At 38.5% G+C, this 19,346-nt stretch overlaps 1 protein-coding gene across 5 annotated transcripts in view; it reads left to right on the top strand.

Annotated features, from left to right (window-relative positions):
- Positions 1–19,346, top strand: part of sorcs2 (sortilin-related VPS10 domain containing receptor 2) — a 244,308-nt gene that overhangs the window by 205,329 nt on the left and 19,633 nt on the right. For all 5 annotated transcript variants that reach the window (XM_067438786.1, XM_067438769.1, XM_067438779.1 and 2 more), the window contains exons 6-14: positions 1–25; positions 1,667–1,785; positions 6,479–6,568; positions 12,196–12,375; positions 13,027–13,173; positions 14,698–14,800; positions 17,584–17,660; positions 18,089–18,180; positions 19,005–19,112. The exon at positions 1–25 is cut by the window's left edge and continues 40 nt beyond it. In XM_067438786.1, coding sequence (XP_067294887.1) covers positions 1–25; positions 1,667–1,785; positions 6,479–6,568; positions 12,196–12,375; positions 13,027–13,173; positions 14,698–14,800; positions 17,584–17,660; positions 18,089–18,180; positions 19,005–19,112 — 941 coding nt within the window. The remainder of the gene's footprint in view (positions 26–1,666; positions 1,786–6,478; positions 6,569–12,195; positions 12,376–13,026; positions 13,174–14,697; positions 14,801–17,583; positions 17,661–18,088; positions 18,181–19,004; positions 19,113–19,346) is intronic.

Raw genomic sequence — 19,346 nt, 5'->3', positions numbered from 1 at the left:
ATGGAGATTCAAGACATCAGCGGTGGTAAGGGAGTGCATATGTTTTATAGAAGAGTGCATTTTCATTCAATTCTACATACCGTAACAAACCACTGCAAAAGAGGGCAGATGGGAGGTTTTGAGTCTTTAGTTTTGCCTCATTCACACAAACCTCTTTCAGTGAATTCCTCCTGGCTGAGCTGTTCTGTTCTGTGAGGCTTCTGTGTTTGTTGTGTGTGAAAGAGACCAGCCGTACAGAAGCAAACTGTTGCAGGGAGCTCCATCACACTCTAGCCAATGAAGGTTAAACACTGCCTGACAGTCACATTGCAGCCAACAAGCATATACACTCAAACCCTAAGAAAGGTGAGGATTGTGTCTAACCAGTATAAAAGACCACACTGGACACATACATCCAGCCCTTCTCCTGATAAATAAACATTCATTTCTTGATATTGGTTGGGTTTGTGTCACAAGGACAGATGCAGACCTCAAGTGGTTTTTCTTTAGCTCAGTGGCTCCCTCCACCTCGCATAAGATGCTCCATCTGTGTGTGTGTGTGTGTGTGTATGTACACATCTGACCTTGTGTGGCAGAAGACAGAAGCAAAGCGCTCAGCCATTCTAATTGCTTTTTAATGAATTTCTCTGCTGTACTGCTTTGATTAACCATTCGTCCTCTTCACTGAAGTAGTCTGCCCATTTGTTTCCCTAAAATTAATAACAAAAAAATAAAACCACTGAGAATGAGAGGAAATAACATTATGAGAATAGCAATTAAGTTCCCCACTTTGTCTTTTGACCTTTTTAACCTTTGACCATGATTTTTGGAGCTTGCATTCACCTCTAATTTTTGTATTTTTTTTTTCCAATTGGTTGTTATTTTTTAGAATTTGTGTGTGTGTGCGTGCGTGTGTGTGTGTGTGTGTGTGTGTGTGTGTGTGTGTGTGTGTGTGTGTGTGTGTGTGTGTGTGTGTGTGTGTGTGTGTGTGTGTGTGTGTGTGTGTGTGTGTGTGGGCTGGTAATCCCTACGTTATGGGGACAAAATGTCCCCACAAATATGGCAATATCCGAAATCCTTGTCCTTCTGGGGACATTTTTTGGTCCCCATGAGGAAAAAATGTATATATCACAAAGTTTTTTTGAGAAAGTAAAAATGCAGAATGTTTCCTGTGATGGGTAGGTTTAGGGGCAGGGGCAGTGTAGGGGGATAGAAAATACGGTTTGTACAGTATAAAAACCATTACGCCTATGGAATGTCCCCACGTGTATGTGTGTGTGTCCGTGCGTGCGTGCGTGCGTGCGTGCGTGCGTGTGTGTGTGTGTGTGTGTGTGTGTGTGTGTGTGTGTGTGTGTGTGTGTGTGTGTGTGTTTTGTGGAGGTTGCTGAGCCAGCTATTATTTGATATTCTAAACAAAAAGGCCACGCCAACAGGGCACCTCAGCACTGTTTTCCCATAATTAATTTCCTGACATTCTGGAGCAAAGCAATGTGTCAGTGAGGATCAGCCTCAGCTAATTTTGTTAAAAGCTCCCTTTTTTGCAGATATCTTTTGCTCCGTTACTCACTTACTGTACACAAGCCATTTAATCAGACATAGAAATGAAAGTCCTTTCAAACTTTTCAGTCACATTTTTGACCTTCACTTTCTTCTAACCCTTTTTCTGTTTCTTTCTGTTTTTCACCAGGATACCTTTATGTGACATGTCTCATCCAAAACTGCTCTGATAAAATGGTGACAGCACAGTTCTTGGGGAAGATTGACCATAATTCCCTCTCAGTGCAAGATGAATACATATTTGTGAAGGTAAAATTATTTGTTAATAATGATGGTGAAATATATTTTACAATTTAAAATACAGTATCTTTTTTCTATTTAAATATATTTTAAAATGTCATTTATTTCTGTGATGGCAAAGCTGAATTTTCAGCATCCTTTCTCCAGTCTTTAGTGTCACATGATCCTACAGAAATCATTCTAATATGATGATTTGCGGCTCAAGTAGAATTTATTATAATCAGTGTTGCAAAAAGATGCTAAATATGTTTGATAAATAGAAAACGTCTAGGTTACGTATGGTAACCCTCATTCCCTGAAGGAGGGAACGGAGACGTACATTGGGATCACTGACGAATTGAGATCAATTCTGGAAGCCCCTATAAGCTTCGAGATTAAAGAGAACAGGCAAATGGCCATTGGTGTGTGTTTTGCATATTGCACCCCGCCCTGCGGCGCGGGTATAAAGCGGAAGCGATCGACACGCACTATTGTTTTTCACTGAGGAGCCGAACTAGCAACTCATCCTGCAATGATGGTACAGCAACTGTGGCGACGGGACGTATGTCTCCGTTCCCTCCTTCAGGGAACAAGGGTTACCATACGTAACCGAGACATTCCCTTTCAGTTGGTCACATTCGTCCTACGTCGGACGTCACCGACGAATTGGGATCCCTTTGGAAAAGGCCACAGTTACTACCACTTCCAGCGCCCCAAGAAGAGCCCCTCAAACCCTGTCTGTACCGGGCGAGGAACTCACGCAGGGAGAGTCACACACTGCGGAAGCCACATCATGCCCAGAGGGAATAACCATATGAGGAATATACGTATGGACTGGCTGTGGGCAGTACAACATACGGAAGTCCCAGGGGTCCCATTGCAGGCGGAGGAGCAACACCATCTGAGAGAAAGACACGGGCTCACCGTAGGGAGCACTACCGTGGAGAATACACATATGGGACCGCCATGGGGGTCGCAAGATATGTAACCCAGCCTACCACAAGTTCCACCAAGGCCTACAAGTGGTAAACCTGACGTTGCACGCTCCGCCATGTCCGACTGCTGCGGGTTGCGGAGGGCTCGACAAGGTTCGCCTACTTAAGGGGAACTCGACTGGAGCAGACAAGTGCCTGTATCCGTTCCATGGGGAAGGGAGTGACCCAGCAAGCCGACACTAGAACGGGCACTTCAGTGCTACTGGCTATGGGAAGCAAGCACACAGGAAGCTACCGGCTCTACACCTAGGCTATGAAATCTAGCACCTAAGTCCGTAGGCACGAACGGGACAGAGAAAAGCCAGGGCTGGGTCTGCCTCCTCAGAAGGTAGCGCTTGCAAGTTCACCACCTGATCCCTGAAGGGTGTGGTGGGAACCTTGGGCACATATCCGGGTCGGGGTCTCAGGATTACATGAGAGTAACCCGGCCCGAATTCCAGACACGATTCGTCGACCGAATCACAGGTTCCACTTCAACGCATAGAGTCGTCTTGTAGAGGGCTCACTAGTGGAAGTGATGGTGGAAGTGGAAGTGATGAAAACAGCAGTTTGGTTTTGGCAGCGGTGAGCTCACGGTCTCACTGTTGTGTGCTGTAACGCTCTCTTCTCTCTCTCTGTCTGCTGATAAAGCGCTATAGTGTAATCTTCGACCTGAATGCCGTTCGGCTCCGAGGTGAATGACAATAGTGCGTGGCGATCACTTCCGCTTTATACCCACGCCACGGGATTCTCTTTAATCTCGAAGCTGATAGGAGCTCCCAGAAGTGATCCCAATTCGTCGGTGACGTCCGACGTATATCGAACGTGATCGACTGAAAGGGAACTCAAAATTCTAATGAAAATTATTGATTTGTGATTTTTGTCATTAATTTTGATTTGATGTAAGGGATAATGTACTTTTAGCCAGGCAAAATAATCACTGGTCAGGGTGTTATATTTCCCTAAAAGGTTTTATTTTGTTAATAATGACCTTCTGAATCAACATTATGTCCCTTATTACACAACTGTTTGCCATAAACATACTGACTTTGAGATGTTGTTATTATTATAGAGCACCGCTAGGAAATCTGTTGCTAGGGACAATGGTCAGTTATCCAGTTTTCTGATCGTTATTAAATAACTGACTGCAGTATATCATGATGGACCGATCAAAATAAAAAATTTCAGGCAGCCATTCAGTATATATACACACTGTAGCAGACCAAGGAAAATCAATGCACCTGCAGGTTTCTGGGTGGGTGTTTAACCAACATTAAAAGCATGACCATCAATTAACCTTGTCCCTTTAGCTGATATTGAAAGAACTGATAAGTGCTAGACCTCCTGGGCAATTCACGGCTCAGTAAATGTTTTCAGAAGTGCAGAGCTGGGCTTTTTTCACAAAAGCATGGCAGTCTATTTTCACATGCATAGGCTGATGACGTCTCTCATCTCTAAATCATAAATCATATGCAGCCACAGCTATAGCTATAGCATTTCAAATGATGGAAGATTTTCAGGCTTTCATTTTGCTTTGGAGGAAAATCTCTCACTATATATATATATATATATATATATATATATATATATATATATATATATATATATATATATATATATATATATATATATATATATATATATATATATATATATATATATATATATATATATAAATATATATATTAGGGGTGGGTGTAACAGTACACAAAACTGACAGTTCAGTACATATCTCAGTTTTAAAGTCATGGTTTGGTGAAGCAGGGGAGAGAAAACTAAATATAAAATTGCTTTTTATTTATTTTTATTAAACAGTGGTTTACTGAACAAATTGTGTCTGTCCTTAAATTAATTCAACTAAAAGTTTATTAAAGACAATGCTGTAAACTATAATAGGGAGACCTTACTTGCACATTAATATAATATTAAAGGTTAACAAAAGAGCCTAAACTGTTGCCATGAAATAGCACATTTACAATAAAAATAAAAATAATCATACTTGAATAACACATTGTTTGCAAATATGTAATTTTCACATAAGGCAGTTTTTGCATTAACTTCTAAATCTAAATGCTTTATTCTAATTCGTTGTTGAAATAGCCTATAACCATTTATACACAGTGGCTGTCATTTTCATGACGGATTTATTTAAACACTAAATAAACAAGACATCACTAACAGATTTAGTAGTATATAATGAATATATAAGAGTGATAAGAGTTCATTTCTCTAATAGCTGTGAAAACTGAATGACGACTGAGCTAAATGTGACGCTACATGACATTGTTTTCAAGTTGTTTTATTGACATCTTTCCACCATTGAAAACACAGATCGAGCGATTACACGACATATGATACATTTCAGTAAATTGTATAATGTATCGGCATTATCGTTTAATTAATGGCAATTAACGTGTAATTAACGGCATTTATCATTTGAATTTCGTGATAAAATAGACAGAATACTTAATTTATTCGTGTGGGACCTTGGATTAAAGTATGTAAAGTATCTGCGTGTAAAGATTGCGTTCTGTAGGCTGAACACGTGCACTGTACCAGGAGTCCTGTACTCCTGTACCCAGGGGCGATTCTAGGATTTGGACAGGCTGTACCGAAACGGTTCGGTACGAATACGTGTACGTAATATGTTATAAGGTAATATGCACTATGTCCACAATATTGACAGTCATTTTTATCTCACATAGGCCTACTTTATTTTGACTTTCAGTCTTGCTTTTCCCTCTTTTCTGTTTGTTTCTTTTTTCGTCTTCCTTCTGTCTTTTTTTCTTCTTAAATATTTGTTTACTTTTTTCTGATCTTTTATAATTAGTCAATAAATCAAGGACATTTGCTCTTGTTATATTAATTTCTCTCACTCCCCCACCAGTTGTTTTTTGAAGTAATTGCAGCTGTTAAAAGGAATTCAGAAATGCCCTTGAGAAACTGGACTACAGTGTGTGAAATGTTTGTGTTCAGTCAGAGGCATGTTGATGCAGACTGGACACAGTTCATGTAAACTATAAAGAAACCAACAGGCTTGCTAGCCTATAAATTTAGACGCACCCTAGCGGCAGAAAATTGTATCTGCCCGCAAGTGTCGTTTAGGAACTCTCAATACCCTTCTGAGCTGTATTCCCCTCACTCTGGACGGGCCAATCACATCGTGTATAGAGTCGGCGGGCGGGGCCATAATGACGACGGCCGAGTTGTGTTTGCGTGCTTCTAGTAAACACAGAAACTGGCGAACTGCGGTCTTTCAAATCAGCTTTGACTGCGATTCTGGAAGACTTAGAGTTAAGCTTTTCTCTGAGAAAAGAACGGCACTGAAGTCATTCTTAAAAAGGGAAGATGTGTTCGGAGTTTAGCCGACCGGATACGGTGAATGTTTAATCTGTCAACAAGTTTTGTTTCACCTTCGTTGCTCTGGTTGGTTGTAGCGCTATCCTATCGCGTGCAGAGGGAGTTTGAAAGACAACTGTTTATCCCGCCCCTCGGATTGAGCCCTGTCAATGGGGAGTTTCCAGACCAAACATCTTGATGCAGGTCTTGCTTGTCAGGCTACAGGCTTGCGCTAGTAGAGAATAAATCTATTGGTATAATACAACCAGATAAAATAAAAAATGTGAACCTGAACCTGAGGTTTGTCTCAGAATTGCTGACAGTGAAGACATGACTCCACTATTGGAATAGTGAAATAAAATCTGCACTGTTAAACAAAATAAACACACTGTCTTTCTTTTCTTTTTTAGGTAACTGCAGGAAATCGCACCAAGTATTATGTCTCATACCGGAGGAATGAATTTGTTCAAATGAGATTCCCTAAATACGCCCTTCCAAAGGTACAGTCCTCACAAATGTTCCTGTTAAATTCCAATATTTACTCAGAAATATGCTTGTGCAGTTTTGGGTTGTATTCTTTACATGTTTAAGACAAGAAGAAACTTTTGACTTCAGAATTATAGTGTATCAAACACTTTTTGTGCTGCTCATACTGCGCAGATGTAATGCAAAGTGATCAGGCATTTATTATATAATAATATAATTGTGTGTCCTTATTGTTAATTTAAAATGTATTCTCACTCCAGCCAAAGCATCATATTTTCTCTGAATTAAGACCCACAGAAAATTGCTTTATATAAAAGTTCAATAAAAAGAAGTTAATGCTGAGTGAGTACCTTTCAAGTAATGAAATGTACTCCATCTCCATCTCCAAGTAACGCACAGCAGCAGTGTTTCGTTCCTGACTGAATCAGTGCTTTTGATGGTAGATTGGTAGATTGATAGATTGGTTGAGTAAATGATTCAATTGCTCTCTCAAAAAAAAGTCAATCGCTCCATTGCTGAATAAATCAGATTTAATAATTCAGTTGAATGAATGATTCAACGACTCAGTCATAAAAACAGTCACGTGTCGCCATCTACTGGTGTATAGATGTCACCTGTAAAAATAATCTCTGACTGACAGCATGTCCAGAACTTGCAATCACAGACAAGTGGAGTAAAAAAAAAACAGCAAAATGACAAAAGTATCCCAAGATTTATTTAAGTGCTTCTTGAAATAGACTTTCTAACATTTTCACTCTCATATAGTGTAGCAGTATCATAGTTGTGCACTTGAAGTTACTGATGTTTTTGTCATGAACTATGCATTAACTGCAAATTACTGTTAGAAGGTGGTTATTGTTCTTTTATCAACTGCAGCTGTTGAGGATTTTACTTTAAAGCCAGAGACTGACTATGACGTATTGCGGCAATATGTATGAACTAAAGAGCACAGTTGGTGTCTAGCACTGAAACACTACACCATTACAACACAGATGTGGGTTTAACCTACTGAGGAGCCGTGATGTATAGTAGTAATATGCTGGCGAAGGAAGACAGCTGGCTAAGGGTTACAGCTGATGACTGACCAGGCTGTCTGTGGCTCTAACCCAAGGGAGTGCTTCAGTAAAATGCTGGCTGACTGTAATTGAATAACATTGATTAGAGTGGAGGCCAGGGGGGCTGCTTCATGTATATTTCACATCAGAGAGAGAAAGGCAGGGAAAGGAGAGAGGCTGTAGGGCAGCTGCTGTCAATGGCATTTGTAACTATGCCAACCACTGATTCACTGTGACAGAGTGAAAGTGAAAGAGAGAGTAAGAGAGAGAAAAGTGTAAGAGAAAGAGTATTACTAAGAAAGATTCTCCAGATTACCAGGCATTCGCCTTAATGGAAATGGATAAAAGCTTTGATTTAATTACTGTAGATGTTGAACATGCTATAGATTTATCCGCGCAGTGCCTTCAAGTGCATATCCAAGGGCTATTGTGAAAATTTTGACCCACTATGTATTTATCATTTCCCTTACATGGTGTCATTTTGGGGGTTAAAGCAATATTAATGTTTTTTCCTCTCTCTAGACCCGCTCTTCTCTGCTCTTTTAGTTGCATGTTGCTTGACTGAGCAGATAGGTCAAATTTTAGACACCCAGTTCAAGAACCCAGAGGAGAGCAGGAGTGTGTGAGAGAGAAATAGGGTTGGCTGATGTTGTGCCCATATTTTCCACAGTGAATAATTGAAAACCTTTTGAAAAATGCAAAACCCAATTCCAGTATGCAGTCTCGGATCTCTTCTGAAGTCGCTTTCTTTAAGTTATGGATTAAGGATGGTCCTTGGCTCCAGTGGGACGATTTGTTTGTTGTAACACATCTAGGGCACTTAATGGCGAAAAGTAAGCGCCACTAAACTTTTTACTTCTTCCTCTCTTTTCCTTCTCTCGTCCTTTGTGTTTCTACTTTAAAAGCTCATCTCAATGAGGTTTTTTGTGTGCATATTTTTTTGACATTTGCAAAGTAAAGCCTGCTATATCTGAAGATAGCTATTTGACTGCTTTTTATAAAAGCTTCTGGAAAAAGCTTGACTGAACAATTCAAACAAAACTTTATATTCTGTCATGAGTTACCGGCTGAGGGTGGGGGAGGGGTAGAGCGCAGTCTCTGGAGTGCCCCCGGCCTGCGAGGGGCGATGGGGGTATGTAGCCCCGTGAGAGTGGGACGAGGCTGGTCGTTAATGATAATGAGCGACAGCTGAGCTCTGTACCGGCCTGGTGTCTCATGGAGGAGTGACGGGCGCATAAAGGAGGAGCGACGGCAGTGAAGTGCGGCAGTCGTCCGTGAGTGGCTGCTGCCTTTACTTTCAGTTTATTTTATTTTATTAAAGGGACCCCTGCTCCCTCTCGGATGGCAGCCACCCCACCTCAACCCAGGGCACAGCAGCGAGATCTCCGTCCCACCGGATCTTCAATCGCTCCAGCACCACCGATCAACCTCCTCAGCACCTCGATCTCCCTCAGCAGCGAGGGCTCTCTGACAGCATGTCCCTTCTTCCTCCCGGGTTTTGGCACCAATGTAACACAGTTTGTTGTCATGGGAAGAAGGAGGTGGGAACCGGCGAACATTTAAAAGACTTTAATCGAATGAAATAAACAAAGTGAAAGTAAAGGCGGCAGCCCCTCACGCGCAGCTGTACACACATAACAAAATGCAACGTAAAGTCCAGACCTGGTCCTCTCTCGTTCTTCACTGTTCTCACTCCTCCTTTATGCTCCCGTCATTCCTCCATGAGACACAATTCATTATCGCTAATTATCATTAACGTCCGGCCTCGTCCTGCTCTCACGGTCCCTAAGCCTCGCTGCTCACCACTCGCTACAATGACATTTACTTTCATGTGATTTCATTCATTTCAATCGTAGTCCATGTTAAAGTTACAAATTTTAAAAAGCTAATTTCAATCTTCTTAATCCCCAGTCATTACCTGAACTTGAAAAACTACACCATTACGGAGAATTGAACTTTATGGCGCATCTGTAATGTTGCATGCCTGCTTCAAATGTTTTAGCCTAGGTAAATGTTGGTATTGCAGTCAAATTGCAATCCCCCCAACCACATAAAATCACTTAAAAAGGGCCCAGTGTTATTGATTTTGGCCAATTAAGACCATTTTCTCTGCTTCAAGAATGTGGCAGCATGACCAGAATTCAAATGCACCACTATTGGAGCACAATGAATCCACCAGGCACAGAAAAAGCAAACATTCTGCTGTGTTAATATGCCATTTCATTTCTGATACAAAGATACCTTTAAGGATTGCATGTCTTCATCCATCTGACTATTGCACTGTAACCCATACCATCCTTTTTTATACATAGACACTCAGTCAGTCTGCCAATAATGCACTCAGGGATTGTGGCTGTGGGCAGAGACACAAATGTTCTGCAGCTGTGTCATGGCTGATAGGGTCCTGCGCCCGCTGTCAGAGACAGATGGATAGTGCTGTCTTAAGTTCTGATATTGCTGCTATCAGTACTGGGGGCCTGAGTGACCTGTCACACAGCATGATAGACAAAAACAGGACAGATCCATCCATGCAATGTTTTAAAATGTGAGATTTAAAGCTAAACGTGCTCATAGCATTTTTCATTTCAGTCCTATTACTCTGTTGTTCTTCTTGGTGATTGTGTGCTGATTTAGATGATCTAATAATCCACATTTAAAACCTCCACTCTCTCCGGGGGAACTTTCAGCTGCATGTGTTTCACAGCGATGACTTCACTGTCTTGTGTAAGCCTTGGTTAAAAGATGACCTCATCGTTAAAATTTTAATTCACAACTAACTAAAAGATGTTGAGCAGCTCAGATTTGACCTGAAAACAACAGACAGGAATTACATCGCCGTTATAGAAAAGAGGCTTGTTCAGTACCATCTCCAAATCTGATCGAAAAAATTTGTCACTTGGCTATTACAATTTGTGATTGTGAACTTGTTTCCAGATGTCATGATGAACCTCATGACAACTAGGATCAGTAAAAGGTTAAATTCAATATAAAATAATTTCTCTAAACATTTACACTCCTCTCTATATAAGAGCTTATCTGAAATTTAATATTTGCTTTCATTTCATCAGAATAGTTAAAGCCTTCTGGGAAAATTGGTACTTTTCAGAAGTGTTTGTGTGTGGATATTGAAAGATATTTTAGGAAGGAGAAGATAGGGATGAATCAGGATTAGAAGACTGTATAATAGTGAGTTGGAAGAGTTTTTCATGAAATTCTCAAAATGTATAATTGTATTATTATTATTATTATTATTATTATTATTATTATTATTATTATTATTATTATTTAAGCCAATACTTTCTGATTTGGTTATTGGTTTTAATAAGTTGTACCATTTTGTTTGTATGCAGTTTGTGTAGTGTATAAATAGCAATAGCGCTTGCCAGAAAACAACAAACAACTCATTTAGAGGTAATAACAAGACAGATCAAATCACATGGCTCCCCATGCTTTGGCACCACAAGAATTATGTTGTATTAGCACTAGAAAAGCTTCCTGTCTTTTTCTGGGAAGTGAAAAAAAGGAAAAATATTAAAAATATGATAATTGTCAAATCACTTGACATGTCATACACAACATGTCATTATTATGATTTCCAAATTTCCAACGGTGCAATTTCCAGAATGACTTGAATGCAGCAGATATAAGATGTACAGTTTTTATACTGTGTAGAGTGGACTTATTATGATTTATGTGCCTAACATAAATTCTTATGTTGAGGTTACATGCACCATATTGGTCCAAATGGACATTTCACAAATGCACGTAGTTACCATCGCTCTTCAAGTATCTTTATCGTTCTTATTCTTATTCTTATTTCTAAAATTCTCTCAGCAAACAGGTGTTGTATAACTGACCTATCACAGTGGGGACTCAGTGACTCTAAACTGCTGTTAGTGGGACATAAGTGAGAAATAGCTTTAGAATTTGGTCTCTGAAGCACATTAAAGCTACTCAACGCTTCAGGGACTTTGCTAGCTCTTCACTTAAGTTCTTATGAATGAATTCAGCTGGGGGCACGAGTTTGTACCCTTCATCTTTGTGCCTAAATTAACGCGACCCACTTTTACTTTATCGGCAAGAACAACATGGTGGCAAACTTCCCCGTCCTGACCCAGTCATTGCCACAGCACCCGGATGTGTGCAGCTAAGCTACCAAAACTCAGGAGCTTAGTGTTGATTCTGTATTTTAAAGCAAACCAGATAATCTAATTTTAGGATGGATTTATTAATTGGTCATGCTTTCATTTCGTCTAAATCTGTCCCTGCACATTTTATGTTCCAACTTCTTCACAGCAGCTCAAAATAAACTTTTCATTTCAAAGCAACGAATAATAATCACCATGGAATTATATGCAGAACTGTTTTGTTGTTGTTTTATGTAAGCTCCAGTGAAAGCATCAAGCTTTTCTTTCACTCTCCACACAAAGACACACACTCAAAAGAACTGCGGTGTTAATTATTTGTACCTGCTGAGAAAACTGAAACTGCAATTTGCATTGAATTTATTTCATTTTACCCGTACATGTTCTAATCTCCTTGTGTGGTTTCTTTTTGCTTTCCTCTCTTTTTGTCTTTTTGCGTAGGATGTGCAAATCGTGAGTACAGACGAGAATCAGGTATTCCTGGCTCTCCAGGAGTGGCATCAGACGGACACGTACAACCTCTACCAGTCAGATCCGCAGGGAGTCTATTACTCCATTGTGTTGGAGAACGTCCGCAGCACCAAGCAGCCTGAAGAGAATGTCCTCATCGACATCCTGGAGGTCAACATTTCACCCCACACAGTGCCTGTATAATACAAAGCAATGTGGGCTTCACATCCCACTTAATGCGTAATGAACTAATAATAGCTTGGCTGTAGTAAAATTTACATAACTGTATGCGTTCACAGACCTTTATTTATAACACTGTACAACATACACACATAAAAGTGGAGGTGTGACACACATAAAAGTGCTTGTGATGTCTTGTAAGTCTTCAGGCGTATTCACTCTCTCATTATTCATAGCCTGTAGCATGTTTTAATAAATAAGTGATTCTAGGAAGCTGATGTCCCTGTGCTACTAAAACAAGCCTGATCTAACAGATATAACAGTTTCTTAGACAGTTGTGACTTCGCCAGGATTTTTCTTAATAATAACTTTTTACATCTTCTTTACAAGATCTGAGAAAGGAATACCTCATCATTTGTGTGTGTATGTGTGTGTGTGTGTGTGTGTGTGCGTGCGTGCGTGCGTGCGTGCGTGTGTGTGTGCGCCCTTGTTTATATTACATTGTGGGGGCCAAATGTCCCCATAAGGATAGTAAAACCTGAGATCACCCACATTGTGGGGACCAGTTCCCACTTTTCAAAAGGCTTATAAATCATACAGGATGATGTTTTTTGAAAATGTTTGTGTGTTTTTTTTTTCCAGGTTCGTGGCATCAAGGGCGTATTCTTAGCCAATCAAAAAGTAGATGGAAAAGTGATGACTCTCATCACCTACAACAAAGGCAGAGACTGGGAACCACTGGCTCCTCCTACAAATGATATGAATGGCAAACCTGTCAGTTGCAAACAGGTAAATATATCTGGTCATTCCTCATTCCAGCTTCCATTCCAACATTTCAAATCATCTTTTGCATGTCTGTTTATCTATCAGTGCTACATTAACTTCTAACCTTTATACCCATTTCATTTGTGTAGGACCAGACACTTTCTCAGTCAGTACAATGAAAGTTAAGAAGAATTATCAGTGTTTATGTTTTGTTTATAAAAAAAATATGGATTTCCCCAAAAACATTATTTACATATAATATTATAAATACACTACAATTCAAAAGTTTGGGGTTAGCAGCCTTTTGAAATTAAGAAATACAATCAAATAAGTTCTGTTCTTTTAAACTTTTTATTTATCAAATAATCCAAAGTTTCCACGGAAATTTTAAGAAGCACAACTGTTTTCAACATTGATAATAATAAGAAATTGATGATTTCTGAAGAATCATGTGACACTGAAGACTGGAATAATGACGCTGAAAATTCAGATTCGACGTCACAGCAATAAAGCACATTTTAAAATATATTTGATTTAAATATAGTTGTGCTTATAATTTTACCATAATTTCATTGCAAATTCATAACGAAAAAATCATGACTTTATTTCAAAATACAGCTACAGATACATTTTCAGCCCACACTCTGCTTTTTTCCCTCTTCAAGATGATTGTGCCACTGTCTCAGACACAGACGTGAAGTCATTGACCTCTCGATCTGACTCATCTCCCGCTGTTTGCAGTTGTGGGTTGGTGGGCAGAGCAGGCACTAGTTCTGCTGCTGTTTCATGAGAATTATATATATATATATATATATATATATATATATATATATATATATATATATATATATATATATATATATATATATATATATATATATATATATAGTCATAAATCATCACATACACACATGCACAGGGCTTAATCTTTACACACACACAACCAGAGATTATATGAAATTTTTAATGTGAAATGTCCATTTTAAACACAACTGGCCCTTAAGACACAGATATGGTTTCTGGCAAACGTGAGACAAGAAGAAACAAGATACAAATCAGAAGCCAGCAGAGTTGAAAGGACATTTATCGACTTCTCTGTCTAGCCACTCTTCTAACGTCTGTCCCATCTCTCAGCCCACCGTTTGACATGTCTTTTTTCCTATTGTTCTCCTGTCCTGCACACGCTCTCTACTATCCTCGCTCATTTTTATTGCTCATCTCCCATTTTTAGCCATTTCTCCTTCTTTTTTATTGCCACCCCTTTTGAGGTTTTTGGCACTTTAAATATGCTTTATATTCATACTGTGATCCATCTTTTATCCTGGACGTTATGTGGTGTGACTTGTGAAGTGGTTTTAAATTATGGCCCCTTGCTGTAGAACTTAGCCTGTTATTTGTGTGCAGACATTATGTAAAACACTGATTGGTGGTGCATCTGTTGGGTAATCACATTGAAGGGATTGCCAAAGTGGGAAAATGTCAGAGCCTGTACATATATAGATACCAAAAGAGAGTAATGTTTTTCTTTGTGTCTGCTCCTCTTCCTAGCCCGACTGTCACCTCCATCTCCACTTGCGCTGGGCTGACAACCCGTACGTATCTGGAACCGTCCACACTAAAGATTCTGCCCCAGGCCTCATAATGGGTGCAGGTCAGTCTCCATGACAACTACAATCCTTCAGTATTGTCACCATAGCAGTGAGAATCCCAAAAATTCAAATCAAATGAAGCTCTGTACTCAACTTTTCAATTACAAAAAAATAATTATAGTCCAGATCCAAATCTGTACTGCAGCATGCTTAGGGAAATGATGATATTGTGTACAAAGCAGAATATTTTTTCACAAAAAAAAGGAAAGGAGTGCTGAGAAGAATTTTTGGGGGTGGATTTGAATGTGATATACCGTTAAAAAAATAAAATAAAAATAGAAACCTCGGTTTTGAGTCTTTTTTTACCCATTTCTGAGTGTTGTGCAAAGCTATTGAGTCCACACTGAGGCACAAAAGGAGGCAGCCACAGATATATGAAATATTTCCTCTTTATTGCCACAGGGTTCATGGGGATTTGAAGAACACAATACATAAATGTTCTTGAATCCAAGGCTAGAGCTGTTGCAAGTTCACAAGGTCATAAAGTCTGTCCATTCCCCCAGGGTTACAGACATGTACACACACACACACTCACACAGAAACACAGACCGTGTCACACTGACTTATTCACTCTTGACTTATTTCACTTACTAACAAACATGAGTAGTTAGAGCCCTTCAGCCCTGTAGCTAGTTTTCACCATGTAAATGTATGTGTACATACACAGCAGAGATTGAGCACTGAGTCAAAATCCAGCTTTTGCTTGCTATTATTGACTTGCTTTCAGTAAAATGTTCAGCTCAGCTTTTAACTAGTTCTCAGCCTTTGATTCCCAATAGCCTCCAGTTTTCTCACAGTTTTACTCTTTTTATATGTAGCTCGCTCACGTTTACTCCTCCCTTTCCCATACGGAAATGCAATATATGTGTATATATGAAATATCAATATATGCGATATATGTGATATATAAAGTAAAAACATATATGAAACATATTAGAAATTGGAACAATTCCATATATTGACATATAAATGTATCCCATATATTATATATGTTTATGAATGTATAATACATATTTTGACATATAGGTCTCATATATGAAATATCCTAATATGCTCATATAGAGTAAAAACATAAATGCACATATATGCACAGCATTAGAAATTCCATATATTGACATATATCTTTAGTCAACATATGTTTAAATTATATATGTGACAAATCACTATCAATGTCAAATGTCGTAGGGTCTTAAAATATATACTATGTATAAAACAAATGACATTTAAAATAAAAAATATTTATAATGTTACTTATTGTCAGGTGAGGCAAGAAATGAAGGACTCAAGGGTGCAGAGGTTAATGGGCTTTTTTATTAGACTTCAAAAATAAACAATCGAAACAATCAAACCCCTTCATGCTTGTAACTGGCTCGCCTTAGTTTTTTATACAACAAGAAAGCCTAAAAAAAACGGGAATTCACTTTTGCCAATAGTTTGTGTTCAAACTAACTGTAAGATTCTAAATGTGGGAGTGGAAATAAATTGTATCTATTTAACCACTGAATTAGATAACATAGTAACAATTAGCACATGGACAGATATCCAAGACAGCATTGTGAATATCGAAGCTTAACACTATAAGTAAAAAAAAACAACAACAGTACATCAATTCCAAACTCAAAATACTAGTGATACACAAACAAAAAACAGTACCAAACAATTCAAAATGCCGTAGAGGGAAAAGGATATACAGTCTGCAATGCAAGTCTCTTATATGAGTGTTGTAGAAGGCCCAGTCCAAGCAGGCAATGAAGATATACAATCCTAAATCCTAGATTAGGCACTGGCACAATCCAACACAGGTCATAAGTAGGTATCAGTGCACTCAAACCCCATAACAGAGTCCTCTGCGAGCTTCTCTGCAAACTTCCAAACACTATGAATTAACATTTTTATGGGTACATCAAAATGTGCATTTGAATAAGATTGTAAAGCATTAGAATGTACAATTCACTTAACTCTCAAACGCAATGTGATTCCAGGCATTTTCACCCATGCTCCATTGCAATGCCTCTCCTCTATGCTACTCGTAACCTTAAAACCCCTTCCTCCCTTTGTTGCCCTCTAGAGGACAGGATGAAAAATGTCATGAGTGTACACGCCATGGCTAATGATGAGCAGAAGCCGCATGCTAAACAAACAACCCTAAACACATGGACAAAAGAGTATATACTGTCCAAGCAAAACTAGATGCTCACGAGACCAAGCAAATGCTCAAACTGTACACTCACAACGGGGAGAAAAACACACATGGAGCTTTTAATGTCCGAAGCCTGAACCAAAACTAAATTAGAATGAAATGCCAGGATTCAAACACCACTATATAAATCCATATAAAATCCTATACAAGCATACTGAATGTTTGCATACATTATGTTTAAATAAACTTATATATATATAAATTCAACATATATTGTTTGCATATATGGCGTTAACATACAGTACCATATAAAAAGTCAACATATAAATAATTTTAATATATGTATATATAATAATTCTTCTATGGGTATTTCATACATGGTATAAACCTATATCTTCATATATCATGAGAATGGATATATGTGCTAATAATGTATTGCCTTATATGAAACATATATGACATCACTACTCGGATATAGGGACATATATGTACATATATTACATTTCCGTATGGGTTCTCTCAAAATCAAACAAAGTGAGGAAATTGCTGCTTTGCCTCAAGTTAAAAATAAGAAAATTAAAGATGCCTTCTCCCACTCCCTCTCCATATTCATGTGAAGATATTCTGTGTGTTTCTTCTCTTCAGGTAACCTTGGGTCTCAGCTGGTTGAATATAAAGAAGAGATGTACATCACCTCAGACTGTGGCAAGACCTGGAGACAGGTGAGAATGAACACAGAGAAGAGACTAATGATCTGCAAAGTTGTTTTACTATGACTATTTGGTGTCAGAAAAATGATTCATCTGATTTTTCTGTGACTTGTCACGAATCTTTAGCTTTGCTCTTTGTATTCAACACCCACCTTTCCCAACAGCCTCGGTTTGGTTTGTTCTTTGAATTCAGATCTCTGTTCCTCTTGTTCCCATTCTGCCCAATTTTATTTGACACCCTCTCATTTGCTGCCATTTCACTGCTCAGTATGTGGCAGACTCATCTTTCTGCCTTAACGTTCTTTCATTGATTTTCAGGATTGTTGCTGCCTCATTTTCTCAACTGTATTTTTCTCTACGGACATTAAATCTTGATTATGATATTTATGATGATAAACTTAAAACTTTTTTTATTTTTTTATTTCATTTTTTCACTCTAGGTTTTCGAGGAAGAGCATCACATTCTCTATCTGGATCATGGTGGTGTCATTGTGGCTATTAAGGACACTTCAATCCCTTTAAAAATACTCAAGTAAGATCATTTGTTTCTGTAATGTGTTATCTGGACAAATGATATTGTAATAATTTGTAAACGTAAACTAAACACTGACAAAGACTGACAGAAGGACTTATAAAAAGAGAAGAAGAGTATAGTAAACACTGTAAACAGAGTCAGCCTTGTATGAAAAACAAGAATGTAAGATTTTCCCTCCCTGGCTTTTGCTGACCTGATTGTGCTGGTAATCCTTTGAGTGAGTGCTTTAAGAAGCTCATTTGGCTTTGGAGGGCTCTTCAGACCACCCTGAGTTCCCAGGCAACCTAAATCTCTTACTCTGCAAAGGGTTGGTAAAAGCCAACCCTTAACCCATATAATATGAAGTGATTCGTATACTATATATATTCGTATATCGAGTTCACCTTGTTTCACGAATGTGAGTAAAAAGGAAACCTATGAAGATCAAAGAGAAAATCATTACCATCTCTCACATAAGCCTTGAAGCCTTTCATCAGCATTGAGTCTTGGCAGTACAAACAACCGCTTCTGTCAGGATAAGACTAACAGCTTGTAGTGCTTATGCTGGCTTGTAGCCTACAAACTCTCACGTTCACATTGTTCAAGCAACGGCAACCAAATTATATTTTTAGGTAACAGGATATTCACAGAATATGACTGTTTTGCACTTAAGATTTTATGGAATGTGAAAATTTTCAATATTTTCTATTTGTTTGACAAATGTCTCACCTCAAAGCAGCGACTTATAGAGTAGGTCATATGATGTATGATATAATATACAACTTTCTTTTATGTGATGTATACTTCTAATACAGCATCACATCAACACATTTTTGCCTTAGATTCAGTATAGATGAAGGACAAACATGGAGCGTCCACAACTTCACCAGCACTTCAGTGTTTGTAGATGGACTTCTGAGCGAACCTGGAGATGAGACACTGGTTATGACGTGAGTATGAGTATGTCCTTTGACTGTTCATTTCCAATTTTTTAACTAAGAAACTAGTATTCTATATTTATATTTTTCTTACACATATTTTAGTGACAGTTGTTCTGTCATCATTTACTCACACTCGTGTTGTTTCAAACCTCTATGACTTCTGTGGAAGATAAAAGAAGATATTTTGATGAATATTTTGGGGTCCTGTATTATTTTGGACCCTATTTGCTTTAACTGTTTAAA

Source organism: Pseudorasbora parva, chromosome 1 (genome assembly GCF_024679245.1).
Source record: "Pseudorasbora parva isolate DD20220531a chromosome 1, ASM2467924v1, whole genome shotgun sequence".
In the NCBI taxonomy this organism is placed as follows: Eukaryota; Metazoa; Chordata; class Actinopteri; order Cypriniformes; family Gobionidae; genus Pseudorasbora; species Pseudorasbora parva.
The sequence above is the reverse complement of the archived record's forward strand: the minus strand, read 5'-3'. Positions and strand labels throughout refer to the sequence as shown.